The sequence below is a fragment of the Lucilia sericata genome, unplaced genomic scaffold (genome assembly GCF_015586225.1).
Source record: "Lucilia sericata isolate MDLA Ls3-8-SP2 unplaced genomic scaffold, ASM1558622v1 Contig000553F_arrow, whole genome shotgun sequence".
NCBI lineage: Eukaryota > Metazoa > Arthropoda > Insecta > Diptera > Calliphoridae > Lucilia > Lucilia sericata.
In genome coordinates, this window is record NW_023994563.1 from 82309 (window position 1) to 106704 (window position 24396).

At 32.3% G+C, this 24396-nt stretch overlaps 1 protein-coding gene across 4 annotated transcripts in view; it reads right to left on the reverse strand.

Annotated features, from left to right (window-relative positions):
- Positions 1-3299: 3299 nt before the first annotated feature.
- The window catches only part of LOC119606130 (inositol 1,4,5-trisphosphate receptor), a 43773-nt gene continuing 22676 nt past the window's right edge, over positions 3300-24396 (reverse strand). Inside the window, exons 2-26 of one of the 4 annotated variants that reach the window (XM_037959520.1) lie at positions 20624-21098; positions 20412-20517; positions 20243-20313; positions 20067-20182; positions 17739-18558; positions 16985-17673; positions 16425-16919; positions 16178-16353; positions 15964-16119; positions 15659-15812; positions 14584-14749; positions 14315-14335; positions 13593-14176; positions 13207-13218; positions 12965-13100; positions 12764-12898; positions 11263-11486; positions 8430-11201; positions 8097-8289; positions 7060-7182; positions 6826-6998; positions 6605-6769; positions 6348-6534; positions 6078-6289; positions 3300-4544 (exon numbers count right to left, since the gene is read on the reverse strand). In XM_037959520.1, coding sequence (XP_037815448.1) covers positions 3969-4544; positions 6078-6289; positions 6348-6534; positions 6605-6769; positions 6826-6998; positions 7060-7182; positions 8097-8289; positions 8430-11201; positions 11263-11486; positions 12764-12898; positions 12965-13100; positions 13207-13218; positions 13593-14176; positions 14315-14335; positions 14584-14749; positions 15659-15812; positions 15964-16119; positions 16178-16353; positions 16425-16919; positions 16985-17673; positions 17739-18558; positions 20067-20182; positions 20243-20313; positions 20412-20512 — 8457 coding nt within the window. In that variant the 5' untranslated portion in view covers positions 20513-20517; positions 20624-21098 and the 3' untranslated portion in view covers positions 3300-3968. The remainder of the gene's footprint in view (positions 4545-6077; positions 6290-6347; positions 6535-6604; positions 6770-6825; positions 6999-7059; positions 7183-8096; positions 8290-8429; positions 11202-11262; positions 11487-12763; positions 12899-12964; positions 13101-13206; positions 13219-13592; positions 14177-14314; positions 14336-14583; positions 14750-15658; positions 15813-15963; positions 16120-16177; positions 16354-16424; positions 16920-16984; positions 17674-17738; positions 18559-20066; positions 20183-20242; positions 20314-20411; positions 20518-20623; positions 21099-24396) is intronic. The other 3 variants (XM_037959523.1, XM_037959521.1, XM_037959524.1) reach the window with 3 other exon arrangements.

Here is a 24396-nt window from a genome sequence, read left to right on the forward strand (position 1 = left end):
GAAACTGTACTAATGATTTTATCTAAACAATCTAAAGTATTTATACTAAAAAATTTTACCACAATAAAGTAAAAGACTTTTACAAAAATTTACCATTATTATAATTTTTAGGTTAAAAACAAAATCCCTTCATGAAATTACGCTTCCTTCTTTTCTTTAGAGAAAAAAAAAAAAACAAACTTTTTCTAAATCGATCACGTAATTGCAATTTAATTTGTTGAAGTGTATTTTGTTGTATTCACCACTAAATTTTAAAGTGTAAATTTAAAATTTATTTTAAATTAAGTAGTAACAGATTCATTACTTTTAATTGAAAGCTTGCAACAAGTTGCTGCTGATGAATTTCTTGCAACAAGTAGTTCATTTATTATATACGTGTCCGTATTTTATTTCTAAAGTACTTGGGTCAATAGTTAAAAATTTTTGTTGTTTGTTGGTGGTTTTTGTTTATAAAGTGTTTTTGATTAAAAAATTTGTTAAATTAGATTGTGACCAATTTAAAGGTTTCAGAAGAAATAAAAGGAAATTTTAAGTTCCTGGTATGTGATTCAATATTTTCAATATAAACATTTTGTATAAAGACTTTTGCTATAGAAAACCTCTTGTACGAAAGACTTTTAAGTAATCTATTGTTAGAAAGTCTTTCCTATAGAAACTCTTTTATATAAAAACTTTTCTATAGAAAACCTTTTGTATAAAGACTTTTCTATAGAAAAACTTTTGTATAAAGACTTTTCTATAGAAAAATTTTTGCATAAAGACTTTTCTGTAGAAAACCTTTTGTAAGAAAAACTTTTCTGTAGAAAATCTTTTGTATAAAGACGTTTCTATAGAAAACCTTTTTTTATAAAGACTTCTATAGAAAACCTTTTGTATAAAGACTTTTCAATAAAAAACCTTTTGCTTAAACAAGTTTCTATAGAAAATCTTTTGTGAAAAAGACTTTTTTACGGAAAACCTTTGTATTACTTTTTATAGAAAACCTTTTGTATAAAGACTTTACTAAAGAAAACCTTTTGCATAAAGACTTTTCTATAGAAAACTTTTGTATATGACTTTTCTGTAGAAAACCTTTGTATAAAGACTTCTATAGAAAATATTTGTTTTAGAGACTTTTCTATAGAAAACATTTTGTATAAAGAATTTTCTATAAAAAACCTTTGTATAAAGACTTCTCTATAGAAATCGTTTGTATAAAGGCTTTTCTATAGAAAATCTTTTGCATAAAGACTTTTCTATAGAAAACCTTTTTTATAAAGACTTTTCTATGGAAAACCTTTTGTATAAAGACTTTTCCATACAAAATTTTTTGTATAAAGTTTTTTCTATAGGCTTTTCTATAGAAAATCTTTTGTATAAAGTCTTTTCTATAGAAAACCTTTTGTATAAAGACTTTTCTATAGAAAATCTTTTGTATAAAGACTTTTCTATAGAAAATCTTTTGTATAAAGACTTTTCTATAGAAAATCTTTTGTATAAAGACTTTTCTATAGAAAATCTTTTGTATAAAGACTTTTCTATAGAAAATCTTTTGTATAAAGACTTTTCTATAGAAAATCTTTTGTATAAAGACTTTTCTATAGAAATCTTTTGTATAAAGACTTTCTATAGAAAATCTTTTGTATAAAGACTTTTCTATAGAAAACATTTTGTATAAAGAATTTTCTATAGAAAACATTTTGTATAAGAATTTCTATAAAAAACCTTTTGTATAAAGACTTCTCTATAGAAAATCGTTTGTATAAAGGCTTTTCTATAGAAATCTTTTGCATAAAGACTTTTCTATAGAAAACCTTTTTTATAAAGACTTTTCTATGGAAAACCTTTTGTATAAAGACTTTTCTATACAAAATTTTTTGTATAAAGTTTTTCTATAGGCTTTTCTATAGAAAATCTTTTGTATAAAGTCTTTTCTATAGAAAACCTTTGTATAAAGACTTTTCTATAGAAAATCTTTTGTATAAAGACTTTTCTATAGAAAATCTTTGTATAAAGAATTTTCTATAGAAAATCTTTTGTATAAAGACTTTTCTATAGAAAATCTCTTGTATAAAGACTTTTCTATAGAAAATCTTTTGTATAAAGACTTTTCTATAGAAAATCTTTTGTATAAAGACTTTTCTATAGAAAATCTTTTGTATAAAGACTTTTCTATAGAAAATCTTTTGTATAAAGACTTTTCTATAGAAAATCTTTTGTATAAAGACTTTTCTATAGAAAATCTTTTGTGAAAAAAAAAAGACTTTTTTATAGAAAATCTTTTGTATAAAGACTTTTTTATAGAAAATCTTTTGTATAAAGACTTTTTTATAGAAAATCTTTTGTATAAAGACTTTTCTATAGAAAACATTTTGTTAAAAAGATTGTTATTATACAGAAGAAAATTATTTTTTTAATTAAATTTGAAATTTTAAAATAAAATCGAATTTTGAGTTAAATTTTATATATCTAGTAAATCTTCGAAATATAAGTAAAAATTTGAATTTTTAGTGAAAATTTGTATTTTAAGTGAAAATTTAGATTTTTAGTAAAAATTTGATTTTTGGTAAAAATTCGAATTTTTAGTGAAAATTATGATTTTTAGTAAAAATTAGATTTTTTTGTGAAAATTTGAATTTTTAGTCAAAATTTTGATTTTTGGTCAAAATTTTGCGATTTTTTTTCAAAAACAAATCTTTTAGCAAAAATTCAGATTTTTATTGAAAATTTAGATTTTAAAATTTTTTTACTGAAAAATTGTAATTTTTTCAGTAAAAACTCAAAAATTTTTAATAAATTTAAACGTAAACATTGTTTAAAAAATTACATTTTATTAGTCTTATTAATAAACAAACTAATTTCCCTTAAAAAAGTTCCCAATTAACTCAAAAACACTCAACCATTTACTTACACATTCATTCATGCATTGAGCTAATGTGACGTCACTCACAAAATGAATTGCAAAAGTTTCCAATTAGAATTTTTACACCAAATTGATTTCTTAATACCAGGCTAACAGAATGTCAAAAAAAGCAGCAAGGTGGATTTTTTAAATTTTTTTGCAAAAATTTTCTACAGCATACTTTAGGGATGTAAAAAGTATTTGGGTCACTCGGTTGCTAAATAAAAAGCAAACAGAATGATTCATATAATTCTTTTAATTAAGCCTAAAGTATGTGAATATAAAGGGTATAAATTATGGTGGGAAATTTAGACATTTAAGGAGATTTGAATAAATATTAATAGAAAAAAGTTATTGTTCTTACCTTTTTGACAAATTCTGTTTAATTTTCTTTAAATTAATTATGGTTTTTTTGTTTGTATATAGTGCTTTTTATTCTTAATATAACGTGTATTGCATATTAATTTATGACTACTATATTCTTCAATTTACTTTACTTTCTGCTAGACGTATTACATTCTTATTTCTTTAATTATTCTTTGCAAACATTTAATAAAATTACTCATTCGATTAAATAGTTGTTAATTTTTAATTTTTTTGGATAGTTTACAATTTAAATAATGTTTTGTTTGCTTTTTAGTTTTTATATAGTAAAGTTAAATGCTTATTAGTAGAATAAAATTGTATAACAGTTGTATAACAGTTGCATTTTTAAATGTAAAAGATGTATAACAGTAACAAAAACACAAAGTGCATTTAAAAAAAAAAAATTAAATAAAAAACAAACAAATAAACTTTAAGTTAAAGTACAATGTTGCAAAAAAGGTAATAATTATTATTAAAAAAAAAACAAAAAACTAAAATTTTTATAAAAAACAAATGTTACAAAAAAGTCATTAATATGAGGTTTGTTTAGTTGTTATTTTTGTTTGTTTTAAAAATATTTAAAGATCACAATTTGTTAATATAATAAAATAATAAAAATAAAAGTTTCAAATAAAGTTAAAAACAGCTTAAGCGCGAAAAAAAAAACTTTAAAATAATTGTCAATCATGAAGTTTTTTATGAAATTTCAAACTAAACTCATTTATTGGAATTGATAGCCGGCCAAAAAACTACTTGCTGTTGTATTCAACAAACCCAAACGTTGTTTTTGTTTGCGCTGCTCTGTCATGTGATCCTTCAGTTCATGCAATTGTTGTGATAAATTTGTTATTAACATCTGGGTCTCCAGCAATTGTGCCTGCATGCTACGCAATTCTATCTGTTCACCGTCAGCATCAACTGCTGCCAAAGACATGGCCCTTAAACGTGGGAACCAATCTAATATGCCCGCTTTAACCATGGCATAGACATACGATTCGGGTCCTGTAAATTCTGTTGGATCTTTTACCTTAACCAAAACTATAAAGTAGAGATAATGCCACATATTGTGTTCGGATTTAATGTGTTCTTCGAAGCTGACCGTCTTATTATCGAAAGCCGAACGATTGAGACCACATATGAAACAGGTATTTTTCAGAATCAATTCTTTTTGCTGCTTTTCACTTCTCAGATCGGCAAAGGTATCGATGATGACACCAAAAATCAGATTTAGTACGATAATGATGACAATGAAGAAGAAGAGTAGATCGTAGATGACACGAGCGGCAAAAAGTCCCTCCTAAAAGAAAATAGATTTTAATATATAAAAAATGGCTATTCGAATGTTCAGTTCTAGTTGTGTTCTAGTTCTGTTCAAGTTGTGTTCTAGTTCTGTTCAAGTTCTGTTCTAGTTCTGTTCAAGTTCTGTTCAAGTTCTGTTCAAGTTCTGTTCTAGTTGTTCTAGTTCTAGTTCTGTTCTAGTTCTGTTCTAGTTCTGTTCTAGTTCTGTTCTAGTTCTGTTCTAGTGTTCTAGTTGTTCTAGTTCTGTTCTAGTTCTGTTCTAGTTTCTAGTCTGTCTAGTTCTGTTCTAGTTCTGTTCTAGTTCTGTTCTAGTTCTGTTCTAGTTCTGTTCTAGTTCTGTTCTAGTTCTGTTCTAGTTCTGTTCTAGTTCTGTTTCTAGTTCTGTTCTAGTTCTGTTCTAGTTCTGTTCTAGTTCTGTTCTAGTTCTGTTCTAGTTCTGTTCTATTTGTTCTAGTCTGTTCTAGTTCTGTTCTAGTTTCTGTTCTAGTTCTGTTCTAGTTCTGTTCTAGTTCTGTTCTAGTTCTGTTCTAGTTCTGTTCTAGTTCTGTTCTAGTTCTGTTCTAGTTCTGTTCTAGTTCTGTTCTAGTTCTGTTCTAGTTCTGTTCTAGTTCTGTTCTAGTTCTGTTCTATTCTGTTCTAGTTCTGTTCTAGTTCTGTTCTAGTCTGTTCTAGTTCTGTTCTAGTTCTGTTCTAGTTCTGTTCTAGTTCTGTTCTAGTTCTGTTCTAGTTCTGTTCTAGTCCTGTCTAGTTCTGTTCTAGTTCTGTTCTAGTTCTGTTCTAGTTCTTTCTAGTTCTGTTCTAGTTCTGTTCTAGTTCTGTTCTAGTTCTGTTCTGTTCTAGTTCTGTTCTAGTTCTGTTCTAGTTCTGTTTTAGATCTGTTCTAGTTCTGTTCTAGTTCTGTTCTAGTTCTGTTCTAGTTCTGTTCTAGTTCTGTTCTAGTTCTGTTCTAGTTCTGTTCTAGTTCTGTTCTAGTTCTGTTCTAGTTCTGTTCTAGTTCTGTTCTGTTCTAGTTCTGTTCTAGTTCTGTTCTAGTTCTCTTTTAGTTCTCTTTTAGTTCTCTTCTAGTTCTGTTCTAGTTCTGTTCTAGTTCTGGTCTAGTTCTGTTCTAGTTCTGGTCTAGTTCTGTTCTGTTCTAGTTCTGTTCTAGTTCTGTTCTGTTTTAGTTCTGTTCTAGTTCTGTTCTAGTTCTGTTCTAGTTCTGTTCTAGTTCTGTTCTAGTTCTCTTTTAGTTCTCTTTTAGTTCTCTTTTAGTTCTCTTTTAGTTCTCTTCTAGTTCTGTTCTAGTTCTGTTCTAGTTCTGTTCTAGTTCTGTTCTAGTTCTGTTCTAGTTCTTTTCTAGTTCTGTTCTAGTTCTCTTTTAGTTCTCTTTTAGTTCTCTTCTAGTTCTGTTCTAGTTCTGTTCTAGTTCTGGTCTAGTTCTGTTCTAGTTCTGTTCTAGTTCTGTTCTATTTCAATTCCAGTTTTGTTCTAGTTCTGTTCTAGTTTGTGAATTAAAGTTTAGATACAAAAATTGTTTTTAAAATGCACTTACCTTGCTTGAAGGTGCTCTCAAAATATCACCAATACCACCTCCATTTCTTAAACCCTGATTTAGAGTCGTTACAATACACATAACCAAAGAGTCGCAAGCACGTTCCTTAACATCACCACCGCCACCACCAGTCTCAACTAATCTGGAAGTTTGCAAATCATCTGGAGAAGGACACGTGCCATCGGGAGTAACCGATAACGTAGCATCGACCGCTTTAACAACGAAAATAACAATAATTTATTAAACAAAATTTAAAAAACATTCCCTTACCATTTTCCACTTCTTCAACATCTACTGGAACAAGGAAATCATCCCTAAAGAACATATAACCAATAATAGAAAACAGATAGACCAAAATCAAAGCCAAAACAGCAGTCAAAACTATAGAACGGCCATTGCGAGTTACGGAACGTATAACATTAACCAGGGTTTCCTCACGGTAGACAACATCGAAAAGCTTTTAGGAAGATGACAAGGAATCAATATGCAAATTTCTTTCATTAATATGTAATCATTGCTCAACTTACCAGCAGTGAATAGAAGAATGGATGAAATAGTAGTCCACAGAAACAGAAAACTATATAAATGCAGTGATATAACAATTGAAAATCGGTTATAATTTTAAAGAAGTGCTTTTCCAATGTGCCCTTATTGCCCATTATACTTATAATATGGACACTTTTTAAAGTGACCTACAAAAAGAAGAGGTATTAAGGAATTAATTATTAAAAATATTTCATTTACTTACCGTTACCACACCCAGCAAACACAGCGTTGACTCCGGTCCCAGTAAAAATATCGAACGTAATATAATTGAACCTATTAATGTACGTATGCCAGATTCACGAGGTAATGTAATGACTATAACTAAAGAAAATATCAAGATGGCCCAAAATAATAAAGAAATATGTGGACTGAGTTCTGGAAATAGAAAATAGAATAATGTTAAAGTTGGAATTATATAGTTATTATCTCAACTCACCAGGCACAGTGTTATCGAAGGGATAGAAAAATGCTACAATTAAATTAATAACGACCACACAATTAAATAATATATTACTCCACAATGACATGTAACTGCTGACCCAGAATAGGAAAGGTTGTCCTAAAAGAAAAAAGGAAGAAAAGAATATTTAGGATTTAAATAGAACTGAACTAGAACTGAACTAGAACTGAGGTATAACTGAACTAGAACTGAACTAGAACTGAACTAGAACTGAACTAAAACTGAACTAGAACTGAACTAGAACTGAACTAGAACTAGAACTGAACTGAACTAGAACTGAACTAAAACTGAACTAGAACTGAACTGGAACTGAACTAGAACTGAACTAGAACTGAACTAGAACTGAACTAAAACTGAACTAGAACTGAACTAGAACTGAACTAGAACTGAACTAGAACTGAACTAGAACTGAACTAGAACTGAACTAGAACTGAACTAGAACTGAACTAGAACTGAACTAGAACTGAACTAGAACTGAACTAGATCTGAACTAGAACTGAACTAGAACTGAACTAGAACTGAACTAGAACTGAACTAGAACTGAACTAGAACTGAACTAGAACTGAACTAGAACTGAACTAGAACTGAACTAGAACTGAACTAGAACTGAACTAGAACTGAACTAGAACTGAACTAGAACTGAACTAGAACTGAACTAGAACTGAACTAGAACTGAACTAGAACTGAACTAGAACTGAACTATAACCGAACTAGAACTGAACTAGAACTGAACTAAAACTGAACTAGAACTGAACTAGAACTGAACTAGAACTGAACTAGAACTGAACTAGAACTGAACTAGAACAGAACTAGAACAGAACTAGAACAGAACTAGAACAAAACTAGAACAGAAATAGAACAGAACTAGAACAAAACTAGAACAGAACTAGAACAGAACTAGAACAGAACTAAAACAGAACTAGAACAGAACTAGAACAGAACTAGAACAGAACTAGAACAGAACTAGAACAGAACTAGAACAGTTCTGTTCTAGGTATGAATTAAGTTCATACCTCTTAGCTTTTTCTGCCACTTCATTTCGTTAAACATTTCTTCAGCCTTATCAAAGAAATCCACCACTTTAGAGCCTTGATCATCACGTTCGGCCGTATGGAATATTTTCATTTTGGTATCCGTTGTCAGATACTCGCATATTTCCGGAATAGGAAAGACAATTTGCTCCAATGTACGATCGTGACGAACAATCTAGAAGAAATCACAAAAAAACATGAATAAAAATCAAATCTTAAAATTCAAACTGAAATCGATCGTTAATATCGGATGACTTAAAAAAGTATGAAAAATTTAAATTTGTTTTAAGAGAACGTTAAAAGGTTTCCACTCACTTCAATTTGTGCTGTATGCGTGGCATAATACATTAAAGCCTGACTCATTTTCGCATCGAAATTCGCCGATTGAGGATCCTCGGAGGCCTTCAGCAATGCCGCCAATTCCTTATTGTGTTGAGCCAACTGATGACACAATATATAGATATTGTGACCCACCTCACGCGGACTAACCGAAACATCTTCATCATCATGATCAGTATCTACGGGATCATCGTCACTATCATGATCATCAATCATTTCCTCCTGATGATAAGCTTTGCAGGCCACTTCCACCAGTTGCTTGGGATTCATATTGTAGAGAATACGTTCGGCATTTTCACTATCACCGCGAGATTCCATAATGGCGAGCAAAAGCTTCGAGGCATTATTTTTCAATTCCAACACTAAATCCATGCGATTTTCACCCAAAGGATTTATGTTATTCAAAATGAGAGCGGTTATAATATCCAGACCATTCGATTCATGGGTGGCTATACAATTTTGATTCTCATGACAGGGACCCTGACAATATTCCGTTAAAGTTTCGAGTGTTTGATTGATAAGAGCCACATTGTTTTCATTGATATAAAGACCCAAAAGTCCCAAACCACCGGTAGTGGAACCACAAATGCAATCTAGGAACATTAAGGTCTCCGACACCAGATTGTAGTTGGTTTTATTGTTTTGATTGCGCAAAAGATTTTGCAAATCGGGATTATGATTTTCACACAACAGCTGCAGGAATCTTAAGATGGGTTGCATTACTAGAACTTTATTGGAGAGCTTATTGCGTTCTTCTTTATTATCCTTGTGTTTGTCTAGTTTCTCCGCTAATATATCCTCCAAAGGACTGTTGATGTTAAGGGAAGTAGAATCTTCTCCAGCATGTAGATTGCGAGCATTGCTAAAGGCTCTTGCGGTGGCTAGGCCAGCATTATGCAGTTCTTTTCTTAGTTCTTCGGTTATGACCACACCATTAGTTTTGACACCATGTTTACGAGAAATTTTATCCAATTCCAAGTTAACATCCTGCTTACTTTCATGAGCCTTGGCAGCAATATCCGAAGTGTTGACCGTTACCGTAGATTTTATTTCCTGCTGTGAATCTTTCATTTTGTCAAAGAATACCTTGAAGAAAGGCTGATTTAAGTCACCGCTAAGGAATTTATTGAACATGCCTTTTTGTATGATGGGATTACCACCCTCTAAGAGAGCTATGCCCAATTCTATGGCCTCTACAAATATAGAGGGTGAGTGTACAGATTTAATAACCAATTCTATAACCAAATCAGAGGCTCCCTCACGATCCAAATGATTTTGTACTTCGTGTAAGGTTTTTTCGGCTCTTTGCAAATATTTGGCTCCTGGACCATGAGTAACCATATTCAAATGCTTCTGACTTTCCTGGCTAGGCATAACCAAGGCAGCTAAATCATTTTTCTGCTCCACGGGTGTTCGTGAGCTGTTACAAGGTTTTATATCAAAATAACGTTTTAGCAAGGTATTCCTTAAGTTATCACCCTTTTCACCATAATTCACATCTATGGCCATCATTTCTCTTAAAGTTTTCAACACCTTAACACACAATTTCTCCTCCTTTTCCTCCAACAACTTCTCGGTGTGCTTGATCAATTTGCGTATAAAACCACCCGACTCACATCTACGACGCGCATCTGTACCCACTGGGAATAACAATTCCGAGCGATATAGTATGTCTACCAGTAAAGACAATTCTGCTTCCACTACTGGCTTTAATTGTTCCTCCAATAGTGATACAATATCCTGCAAGCCTTCTATAATGGACCTATCTAATCGCATTAAATTACCCGAATTCTGTGTCTCATATTTTGGCTGTTTCGAGGCTAAAAGCCATTTGGTAGTTTGTCTAGTTAACAATGCCGTCTTGCTAGACATTGTCACCACCTGTTGCTCTAAATCCAGGGGTATGGCAATACTCCTGGTTTTGGCCGACTCAGCCAAAGTACGTATACAATTTTCGACATTAAAGCGATCAGCTAGACTTAACCATTTGCATTGGGATAAACGATAACAGGCTTGCAGTAATTGTACGAATATCATTTGTCTAGACTGGACAATGGTCGATTGATCTGAGAAGGGACTGCTAAAGAAGGTGGCCAATATAGTGCAAACACCATTAAGGACATAATTCATAAGGGACTTATCAGCATTAATGCCACCAGCTATCAACAGATTTATGTCCACCAAAAAGCTTTTCTCAAACAAATTCCACATATGTCCAGAGGAGTAGATTTCCTTCATCTCTACCTCAGTATCTATATAACAATGGTTGAGAAAATCCACATAGGCTTCTTTAACCTCGGGTATACAAGCTGGATTACAAATAATGGCTACTATATCATCCAAAGACAACAGATTATTGCACTTTATTTCGGTATAAAGATTTTTGCCCATGGTACAGCAGGCCAATAGTTTTACCAATTCTACATGATACTTTAGAGGACTGTCATCACTTAAAGCTGATTTTTGTTTTTGCATCATTGTTACAAATTGGTTAAACGAGGATTTATCATTATAAAACACTAGAACTTCTTCGCCAGCATTAATTAATTCCTGCATTACCATGTCCTGACACTTGCGTATAAATTGGTTTTCAGCTTTCACAATAGTTTGCAAAAATTGCAAATAGACTACATGACGTCCATGTATTTCGATGCAGTGCACAAAATGCTGTACCACTTTATCGGTGACCTCATTGCATAAAGCCAAGTTGTCTTTGAATATGGAGCAAACTGTTTTGGCTTCTAGGATCTGTAAAGTAAAGGAAATATATTGTACTGGGAGATTTGTTTTAAATTTATTAAATTCTTACCCCTGGATTCAGGAATAGATCCAAATGATTGTGCAGCAATACTTGATTCTGTTGATTGCCCAAACAGAAATTTTGCAAAAACTCATGAGCCAAAAACATTAACTCCTTCATGAGAACATCATCTTTCTCATCGTAGGGATTTTGTAAAAGATCCAAGACCACTGTGTGGACACCAACGTTGCGCAAAAGACGCTGTTCATGTTTGCGAGGTTTAACATAGGGACCTGGAGAAAAAAGGGCGATAATTTTAGGTTTTTGCTGGATCTGAACTAAACTAGAACAGAACTGGAACTGAACTAGAACTGAACTGGAACTGAACTAGAACTGAACTAGAACTGAACTAGAACTGAACTAGAACTGAACTAGAACTGAACTAGAACTGAACTAGAACTGAACTAGAACTGAACTAGAACTGAACTAGAACTGAACTAGAACTGAACTAGAACTGAACTAGAACTGAACTAGAACTGAACTAGAACTGAACTAGAACTGAACTAGAACTGAACTAGAACTGAACTAGAACTGAACTAGAACTGAACTAGAACTGAACTAGAACTGAACTAGAACTGAACTAGAACTGAACTAGAACTGAACTAGAACTGAACTAGAACTGAACTAGAACTGAACTAGAACTCGAACTAGAACTGAACTAGAACTGAACTAGAACTGAACTAGAACTGAACTAGAACTGAACTAGAACTGAACTAGAACTGAACTAGAACTGAACTAGTACTGAACTAGAACTGAACTAGAACTGAACTAGAACTGAACTAGAACTGAACTAGACTGAACTAGAACTGAACTAGAACTGAACTAGAACTGAACTAGAACTGAACTAGAACTGAACTAGAACTGAACTAGAACTGAACTAGAACTGAACTAGAAACTGAACTAGAACTGAACTAGAACTGAACTAGAACTGAACTAAACTGACAGAACTGAACTAGAACTGAACTAGAACTGAACTAGAACTGAACTAGAACTGAACTAGAACTGAACTAGAACTGAACTAGAACTGAACTAGAACTGAACTAGAACTGAACTAGAACTGAACTAGAACTGAACTAGAACTGAACTAGAACTGAACTAGAACTGAACTAGAACTGAACTAGAACTGAACTAGAACTAGAACTGAACTAGAACTGAACTAGAACTGAACTAGAATTGAACTAGAACTGAACTAGAACTGAACTAGAACTGAACTAGAACTGAACTAGAACTGAACTAGAACTGAACCAGAACTGAACTAGAACTGAACTAGAACTGAACTAGAACTGAACTAGAACTGAACTAGAACTGAACTAGAACTGAACTAGAACTGAACTAGAACTGAACTAGAAATGAACTAGAACTGAGCTAGAACTGAACTAGAACTTAACTAGAAATGAACTAGAACTGAACTAGAAATGAACTAGAACTGAGCTAGAACTGAACTGGAACTGAACTAGAACTGAACTAAATCTGAACTAGAACTTAAGTAGAACTGAACTATATACTTTACCTGGTGTTACACAAAACTGATTCATGCGTATTAATATCTCCTTAACTTTCTTATATTCATTTAGTTGTTCGCTGGACAGTGAAGCCTTATATTCGTTGCTTAAAGTAACATTATCAATAGTAGAATCGCCACCAGCTATAATTTTCAAATATAAATCAATTCAAAATAATATTTAGAAATTTCTTTAAAAAAACTACTCACTGGTATTTAATTCCTCTGAAGTTTTCGATTTATAAACCCACAATTCAGATTTCTCTACACTTTGTCTTAAAATATCCAAATCATGTTTAATTTGTTTATAGGACTCAACATCACTGTCGGAAACCAAAAGTTGTACCTGATGTTTTAGTAGAATAGAATTGAAAATTTTATATTTTCTTGATGTAATAAATTTTAGATTTCTGTTATTTAAATTAAAAGAAAACTTAAGAAATAGTACTAACTATACCCATCCACTGGTTGAATTTTTAAAGAAAGTAAAGTTTGAAATTTAAACAAATTATTAATTTTATAATAAAAGTAAAATTTGAAACAAGTATTTGTTTTAGTTTTGATAAGAAAGCATGGCAAAAGAATTTTATAAAAAAATGTTTTTTTAAAAATAAAAGAAACAAAATAATTTTAGTAAAAAATAAATTAATACAAAACGTAAGTTGAGGAAAAATAATACAACTCTGGGTTTTTAATAAATAGATAAATTTTGAGTTTAGTCTTTTTTTGGAAGATTAACTTTTTTACAGATAGAGAGAATAAGTATGAACCTCAGAGTTTAGTTATTCCTCCTCTATTTAACAAACTCTTTGCTAATTTTCCCCCTTTTATGACTTACCTGGCGAAAGGCATGTAAAACTTCTTGCCTTTGGCTGAAATGACGAAAGAGCAAATGCAGGGCACCCGATACCAACGGTGGATAATCATGCATAATTAAATGCAATAAAACTCTCAAGAAAGTACGCCCTCCCTGACCATCCAAGTCCAAATTGGCCGCATCACCACTATCACAATCAAAAATACCCTCTGCCTGTACACCAATTGACTCTAAATCGATATTCTTTTGACGTTGCTGAAAAGCCTGGGCGGCCGCTTGTGGATCGGCGGGATTGGCTTGATTTTGTGCTGCTGTCTCGGCCTGAGCCTGCTGCTGGGCATCACTTTCATCAAATTCACGCTTGAATATCGATAAGAGGCAACTAATTCTATAATCCAAACGTACATCGAGTATGAATTGTAGAATTTCTATAATTTTCAATTTAGTGTCCATCACTAAGGGGAACTCTTTCATAAGCTGGGACACAGATTTACGTTGTTGCAGTGATATGGCGGGCGTGGCCATAACTTGACCCACTGAACCCAAAGCCAAACTAGTCATGACTGTGTTCATATCACCTATGGAACGTAAAACACCTCCTTCGGCTGAAAGTAGTTTTGTTGTATGATTTTGGTAGGAAGTGTTAGAAAAGTGTTGTTGTTTTTTTTTTAAGTTTTGAGTTGTTTTTTTGTTGTTTTTCTTATAATTTTGTTTAGTATTCCAGTTTTGGAAAACTCACTTACCTTGTTCTTCCTCATTAGCCGCTTTTTATTTATAGTTTTTTTTTTTTTTTGTGAAAAATTAAAATTTTAAATAATAAGCCAGCCAATAATATGCAAATTTATCAAATTCAATTTAAAAAAGTAAAATTAATCATAAGAAATTTTCAAAACAAGTCTTAAGGTTTTTGGGTTAGATTTAGTAATTTCAAATCTTTTTAATAAAAATCTGCGTTTTTGGTATTTAAGGGAACTTTGCTTTTATAAGAAAATCAATTCTTAAAAGTACTTACAATCTGTATCTGCTGCTACAAATCGTCCTGTATTGGAAGCTGTTGAACTTTCTATATTATTATCGGAAACACAATCCAATATACACAAAAGTGTTTTCGTTAATCTGAGCAAATCACTAAAGCTATAGAAACCAAAATAGATCAAATCACGAGCCAATTTAACGACCTGAAATGAAACGGTAATGAAATTAAAGTAAAACAATTGCAATATAAAACAAGTAAGAGTGCTATATTCGGCTGTGCCGAATCTTACATACCCTTCACCATAGTGTATTTAAAAATTCATTTTCCCAACTATATCATTATTATACCAATAGCAAAACATAATGAACAACAACAACGCTAAACGAAATAAACACACAAAAAAATACACAAGGCAGTAAAACCAACAGACATCCAAACATACGAAACGAAATAAAGAAAAAAAACAAAAACAAAATACACAACGCAATGAAACCAACAGACATCCAAACATACGAAATTCAATCCACCAAGAAAACAAAAACAATATACACAAGGCAATGAAACACACAGCCATCCGAACATACGAAACGAAATACTCAAAAAAAAACAAAAACAAAATACAAAGGCAATGAATAAGCAGTGTTGTTGTTGTTTATTTTTTATGAACTTTTCAGAGGTTGTCTCGGATTTTTGCTTATATCTCCGTTGTTTATGAACGGGTTTTGCTGATTTTAAATAGGAAACTTCTCGAAAGCATGTCTGATAGAATTATTGAAGATTTGGATCCCGAAAATATCTGGAGTCTTCAGAAAACTGATTTCAACAGACAGACGGACAGACAGACAGACAGACAGACGGACGGACAGACAGACGGACATGGCTTAATCGACTTTATGGGGTCGGAAAATTATATTTTGGAAATTACAAACGGAATGACAAACTTATATATACCCTTCTCACGAAGGTGAAGGGTATAACAAATGGAATTGTTATATTATAAGTTTTTCATCTTAATGTTATTGGGAGTTTAACTGATTATAATTGGATCTTCTATGAATTCCAATCGATTTCTCGTTTATACCTTTTACTTTTTAAAAATGTCTTAACTAACCTCAAATGTTAATTTATTTTGCTCCTGATCGGTAAATAACCAAACTTTGGCCGCCACATTGCACAAATAATTTTCAACAAATTGTATGGTGGTATTAAATTTGGCACGTACTGCTTCCTTGTTATAGTCAGCCGGTTGGTTTTTACCATCATAACTGAAATGGAGAAAAAAAGTAAAAACTAAATGAGCAAAATGTTATCGTTAACATTTCATTAAAAACTTAAAAGTTATCGATAATTTAGCTATAAAATACGAAATACATCCATAACTTTTGAAAGAAAATGAAAACTTGTGATTCAACTTACTCTAAAATAGACATTTTCGATGGTATTTCACTCCAAAGTCTAGCATATTTCACTGGTGTAACCGGCTCCTGTGGATCACGATCCACATGTAAATGTAACATAAGACGGCAAAAAGAGGCTCTCAATTCATAAGGCATGGACTCATCGGACATGCATCTGGAAAAAGTCCAACAATTAGTAATCCATACATTAAAGAAACTCTAGAAAAACTTACTTTAATATCAAATCTATATCCAAATGCGGCGAAAGATTATTTAAAGCCAAATATTGACGATTTAAACACATATTGGAGAAAAGATTTAATTGATGACGATAATAATTTAAAATGGCTGCCTCCAGTTCTTTGCCTTGGGCCACACAGTTGGCTAAATCGGCCATAGAACGAGATTCCTTAAGTTTAAATGAAGAAAAAAACAAGAAATTTTTAAAATTCTTTTTGTATTTATTTTTCAAAAACCCACCTGTAAACCCTTCCACTTTAAATGTATTTCATATTTAACTTCTTCCTCCTCATCCACACTATCTAGGTCCCAGGTGGAAGTGGTGTTTGTTGATAATAATGGCATTTTCTCATCATCTTCTGCCAGCGGTGTAAGAGGGGAATGTTCTTTTTTCTTAACATTATTCGTTTTCTTTTGCTTTATGGCCTTAACTTGTGTCTCTATTAAAATATCGGAATTTTTTGTACTCAAAACACTTTTACAAATCAGTTCCTGGGTAACAGCAATCGCTTTGCGATTGGAAACACACAAATCGGAGAGATAATCTAAAAATCTGGAATCCCAATTGTGCATATTTTTACGCACTAAACCCACAAAAGTTTCAATTTCAGCAGCGGTTATATGTTTCTCCAACAATTTGCGATTGTTGTGCAGCAAAGCGGTAATGGTGTCCTCGGCTAAAATATCATAGCCGATTTGTTTTTGCATTAAACCAAAATGTTTGGCTATATATTCCTAATAATTAAACATGTTTTACAATCGGGATCTCTTTTGTAATTTGTTGTTAAAGCTAAACATACCTGATTTTTTCTATAGTCTTGCTGGGACAGTCTTAAAATTCGATAGCATAAACGAAATATATTCTTATAGGGACTATTCTTAGGATCACTTAATTCATCTAATCTTAAAAATGGTCCATCACAGCCCGGATGCTCTTGAAAGGGACCCTGCAAGATCTTGAACAATTGCTTTAGAATATATTGTTCTCTTAGCAATTTTTGACGATCTCGATTGGGATTTTTTATAGTCAATTCCAAAGCCTTGGTTTTATTCTGTTCATTTTCCATGCCGGCTATAAAATAGACTATATCTTGCAGTAAGGAAATCAAGGAACGTCTTTCATTAATCGATATAGTGCCATTATCCAATTTAGCGGTAACCGTGGCCAATACTTTGCAGGCATCATTGGCAAAGTCCAAATCACGTACTTCGACGGGTGAGACTGGTATCAAAGCAAAAGCTTCTTTGTCTTCTTTAATGGGCGAACAGCAGACTTTAGACATTACCGGTTTGTCATCATCAATGTCGATGGGTATGGAAGTGGCATGAACCCAAGTGTTGGAGCAAAGATGCCGTAAGCGCACATAACTAGACTGGGGCACTAAGCTATCGGCTCGTGCCATTGTGGTGGGGTCAAGTTCAAAGACGGTGGCAATATCTGTGGAAAAGGGCACCGAAACCAAGCGGTATTGCTCCAGTTTTGTTTTTTCTAAAAACAGAGATAAATATTCAAAAATAGTAATTTTAATTTATCAATTCAAATAGATTGCATACCTATCATGGTTGAATTACAGCCTATTCCGGAGTCTTTAGCATTTTCTCCACTTAGATTTATTAACTGCTGCTGCAAAGGTTGCTGCACTTGCTGCTGCTGTTGTTGTTGCTGAGCCGATGTATTGACATTTTCAGAGTCCAGCTCTGCTGCCAAATAATAACCGGTGGCCAAATGTTTAAAACGATACAAAGAATTCCAATGTCCAGCACCACCTCTACAGGAATCATGTTGTACCACTTCGATTTCCCACAAAGCTTTACTAGAAGTAGCCGCCGTTGCACTAGTACGTCCGGTAGTTCTCAAGAAAACATGCTGCTGCTTTTTATACTCATCCATGGTCAGGAATTTTTCCTGTTCGGCATGAAACAAACGCACCACATCACCTCCTTTGAGTATATGTTCTTGATTCTCTTTATGTTCCATGAATAAAGTGATTTTCCAGGAGGTGGACGAATTCAAGACATTTACTTCTTTACATCCGGGATTATCGGGCAATTCATAATTCGCAGCTACATGTAGATTCTGTTGATCAGCATTAACGGGATTGAGAATAACTTTATCGCCCACGACCACATTATCGCCTATGGAACGTAGCTTATAGAAGGGCATGATATAGAACCAGGAACCCTCATTGCCATTGGCATCGAGATAGACACGCATGGCATTTTTCTCCAGCAGTGAAGGAAGACGTTTATTAACGGTGAGAAATTTATTCGATTTGAGATGGAGCAGTTGTACCACACTGCCGTATTGAATTTGTTGGCCAAGAATTTTTTTGTTTTCCGTTTCATTTTGTTTCTTTTCTATTTCGGCAGCGTGCTGGAGGAAGGGGAGAAATGGTAAACAAATGTTAGCGACAACTTCATTACTAGACTGTAGACTAGACTATAGACTAGACTATAGACTAGACTATAGACTAGACTATAGACTAGAATATAGACTAGACTATAGACTAGACTATAGACTAGACTATAGACTAGACTATAGACTAGACTATAGACTAGACTATAGACTAGACTATAGACTAGACTATAGACTAGACTATAGACTAGACTATAGACTAGACTATAGACTAGACTAGACTATAGACTAGACTATAGACTAGACTAGACTAGACTATAGACTAGACTAGACTAGACTATAGACTATAGACAAGACTATAGACTAGACTATAGACTAGACTATAGACTAGACTATAGACTAGACTATAGACTAGACTATAGACTAGACTATAGACTAGACTATAGACTAGACTATAGACTAGACTATAGACTAGACTATAGACTAGACTATAGACTAGACTATAGACTAGACTATAGACTAGACTATAGACTAGACTATAGACTAGACTATAGACTAGACTATAGACTAGACTATAGACTAGACTATAGACTAGACTATAGACTAGACTATAGACTAGACTATAGACTAGACTATAGACTAGACTATAGACTAGACTATAGACTAGACTATAGACTAGACTATAGACTAGACTATAGACTAGACTATAGACTAGACTATAGACTAGACTATAGACTATACTATAGACTAGACTATAGACTAGACTATAGACTAGACTATAGACTAGACTATAGACTATACTATAGACTATACTGTAGACTAGACTATAGACTAGACTATAGACTAGACTATAGACTAGACTATAGACTAGACTATAGACTAGACTATAGACTAGACTATAGACTAGACTATAGACTAGACTATAGACTAGACTATAGACTAGACTATAGACTAGACTATAGACTAGACTATAGACTAGACTATAGACTAGAGTATAGACTATACTATAGACTAGACTATAGACTAGACTATAGACTAGACTATAGACTAGACTATAGACTAGACTATAGACTAGACTATAGACTCGACTATAGACTAGACTATAGACCAGACTATAGACTAGACTATAGACTAGACTATAGACTAGACTATAGACTAGACTATAGACTAGACTATAGACTAGACTATAGACTAGACTATAGACTAGACTATAGACTAGACTATAGACTAGACTATAGACTAGACTATAGACTAGACTATAGACTAGACTATAGACTAGACTATAACTAGACTCTAGACTAGACTATAGACTAGACTATAGACTAGACTATATACTAGACTATAGACTAGACTATAGACTAGACTATAGACTAGACTATAGACTAGACTATAGACTAGACTATAGACTAGACTATAGACTAGACTATAGACTAGACTATATTAAAATCTATATACCAAATAAAAATCTTAACTAAGAAGATTATAGACTAAATAAGTTACTAAAAAGAATAAAAATATTTACTCACATGTAATCTTTTCAATAAATTTGTATCTGTATTCGAGCTGGCTGATTGTTTGGCGGCTTTCCAGAATTGTTTCTGGGCCGAATAACGATTCATAGGACATACTTTAATCAAACAATCTGCAAAAAATATAATTTTTTTATATTTACTATAAATTCATAACAGGTCAACAAACTTACCCCTAAACTTTTTGGGAGGATAATTTAAGTCACCTGCCTCCGGACACACAACAGTACGATCATCAACCAAACTGTTTTAAATAAAGGAAAAAATCTAATTTTAATTTAAGTTTCTTTTTATTTTTCAAATATTAAAAAAGCCATTAAATATTAAAGAATGAAATCTTACCCTAAAGTACTTAAGAAACCGCACACACTACCTTCGGCATAGAGTGAAACAATATCACCCAAATGCAAAAAGCTGGCCGAACCAATTATATTGTCACCCATTTTGTCTGAAAAATAAAGAACATATTATAAATTCTATATACGTACATTTTCCAAGTATGTATTTTAATAGTGTGTTTTATTGTTTTCCTAAGTAGGAGGTGGAAATCTTACCTTTAAGTGTCCATACATAAAACTTTTACCACAGCCAAAGTTGTTGTTCTTGTTTTGTTAGTTAAACATTTATAAGTGTTTGTATGTTTTTAAGCATGAAAATAAATAAGTAGGAGAAGAAGGAGCACTTGTGGTTGAAGAAGATGAAGGCCCCTTGGGTTAAAAATGGTTTTGTTGCTTTTGTTTCAAAATATGTTCCTAGTCGTATAACAAACTGTTGCATGTATGTACTTAAAATCTGGTGTGGTAGGTCTGGTCCGGTCTGCTTTCAGTGGTTATACTATAAATGATTTTGGTGTATAGTCGTTTTTTTGTTGTTATTAATATTTATTATATAATCTTGTTGTCTCTTCTCTTTCGTCTTTAATATTATTATTTTTTTTTTCGTTGAACTAAATAATGGTTAAATCAAGTATTATTATATTGCTCTTTTTGTAGTTGTTGTTGCTATTGTTGCTTGAGGTCTTTTGATAAACTGTAACGAAATTGAAAGATACAAAAAAAAAAAACAATTTTAAATAATGAAAATTATATAGTTATTTATACATATAGAAACAACTTGTATTATATCTGTTGTAGCCATGGGGGAGCCTAAGAATTTGATTTAAACTACAGAGGAGCACAACTGGTGGCGCCATTTAATAGATGAAAAAATTTTGCAACCGATACTGAAGCACAGATATAAAACCGTTGACTATAGACTATATAGTAAATACTATAGACAAAACTACTGACTACACTATAGACTATACTATAGACTAGACTACTATATACTAGACTATAGGCTAGACTATAAACTAAACTATAGGCTAGACTATAAACTAAACTATAGACTAGACTATAGACTAGACTATAGACTAGACTATAGACTAGACTATAGACTAGACTATAGACTAGACTATAGACTAGACTATAGACTAGACTATAGACTAGACTATAGACTAGACTATAGACTAGACTATAGACTAGACTATAGACTAGACTATAGACTAGACTATAGACTAGACTATAGACTAGACTATAGACTAGACTATAGACTAGACTATAGACTAGACTATAGACTAGACTATAGACTAGACTATAGACTAGACTATAGACTAGACTATAGACTAGACTATAGACTAGACTATAGACTAGACTATAGACTAGACTATACACTAGACTATACACTAGACTATACACTAGACTATACACTAGACTATAGACCAGACTATAGACTAGACTATAGACTAGACTATAGACTAGACTATAGACTATAGACTAGACTATAGACTAGACTATAGACTAGACTATAGACTAGACTATAGACTAGACTATAGACTAGACTATAGACTAGACTATAGACTAGACTATAGACTAGACTATAGACTAGACTATAGACTAGACTATAGACTAGACTATAGACTAGACTATAGACTAGACTATAGACTAGACTATAGACTAGACTCTAGACTAGACTATAGACTAGACTATAGACTAGAATATAGACTAGACTATAGACTAGACTACAGACTAGACTATAGACTAGACTATAGACTAGACTATAGACTAGACTCTAGACTAGACTATAGACTAGACTATAGACTAGACTATAGACTAGACTATAGACTAGACTATAGACTAGACTATAGACTAGACTATAGACTAGACTATAGACTAGACTATAGACTAGACTAGACTATAGACTAGACTAGACTATAGACCAGACTATAGACTAGACTAGACTATAGACTAGACTATAGACTAGACTATAGACTAGACTATAGACTAGATAGACTAGACTATAGACTAGACTATAGACTAGAGATAGACTAGACTATAGACTAGACTATAGACTAGACTATAGACTAGACTATAGACTAGACTATAGACTAGACTATAGACTAGACTATAGACTAGACTATAGACTAGACTATAGACTAGACTATAGACTAGACTATAGACTAGACTATAGACTAGACTATAGACTAGACTATAGACTAGACTATAGACTAGACTATAGACTAGACTATAGACTAGACTATAGACTAGACTATAGACTAGACTATAGACTAGACTATAGACTAGACTATAGACTAGACTATAGACTAGACTATAGACTAGACTATAGACTAGACTATAGACTAGACTATAGACTAGACTATAGACTAGACTATAGACTAGACTATAGACTAGACTATAGACTAGACTATAGACTAGACTATAGACTAGACTATAGACTAGACTATAGACTAGACTATAGACTAGACTTATAGACTAGGACTATAGACTAGACTATAGACTAGCTATAGACTAGACTATAGACTAGACTATAGACTAGACTTATAGAAGGTCCAGAGAATTTTAACCTTACAGAGAACGTTCCAAGTACTACATATACACTTAAGCTACAAAATCGGTTCACTCTTTTAAAGGCAACAACAAGAATATAAACAGCTGCAACATCATCAAAACGACTCCCCCCTATTACAAAATATTATTGTACAACCCTCTGCTTAAGATGTTAAAACAGTAAAAACATTGATTAATTGTAAACCAAACAAATTATTTACAAGGAATTTTTTGACATATCAAATATTACAAATAAAAAACTAGTCTATAAATCCCCTACCAACAAATATTGTATTAAAAATGTTTAAATACCCAAGGCAATGGTTTTGTACTGTAATTAACGAAAATAATCAAAATATAATAATAATGAATTTAGTACTAAATCTACTAAAGATTTTAGATTGTTTATAAAAATCCATAAAATACATACATACATATGTACATATTAAAAATATGTATAATGTTAATTGCACTGTTAATTGGTTTTATGTTCCAATTAATTGAAACAAAAAATTATTCCATAACTACTATTTACTTATTTAAATCATTGAATTCAAAATAGCACACACATAATAAATATTAAATTATTTATAATAGAAAAGAAATGCCTACATTTGTAAATAATTTAATTTAAATACTTTTAACATAAATGTAATTATTGTGTCAGCATATTGATTATGTAGTTTTGAAAAGAGCAACCACCAATCAGTCACCAACACCCATGGTAATTTGTATAAATTGCTTTAGTGCTACTAGGTTCTCTTTTAACATGTTTTGATTTGCATTTTAACTTTGGTTGCCACTTCATAGGCAAATATGGTACTAAATGCAGGCAATTGGTTGGTAACGGAGTAAACACATACTAGTTAATAGCCCAGAAAATAGCCTATAGTCCAGACTATTAGTTAGCCTGTAGTGTGTACAATGGTCTTGTCCTTAATTTAGTCTATAGCCCAGACTACAGTCAAGTCTATAGTTCAGACTATAATTTTGTCTATAGTCTTTCTATAGTTCGGAATATGGTTTTAACTATTGTCTAGTTTTAAGCTCAGACTATAGTTTTGACTATAGTCTAGTCTATAGTCGAGACTATAGTCTAGATTGCAGTCTACCAGTTTAATCTTTAATCCCGACTATATTTTAGTATATAGTCTAGTAGTTAGACTAGTTTAAAGTCAAGTCTATAGTCTAGTCTATAGTCTAGTCTATAGACTAGTCTATAGTCTAGTCTATAGACTAGTCTATAGTCTAGTCTATAGACTAGTCTATAGTCTAGTCTATAGTCTAGTCTATAGTCTAGTCTATAGTCTAGTCTATAGTCTAGTCTATAGTCTAGTCTATAGTCTAGTCTATAGTCTAGTCTATAGAGGGCTAGTCTATAGTACTAGTCTATAGTCTAGTCTATAGTCTAGTCTATAGTCTAGTCTATAGTCTAGTCTATA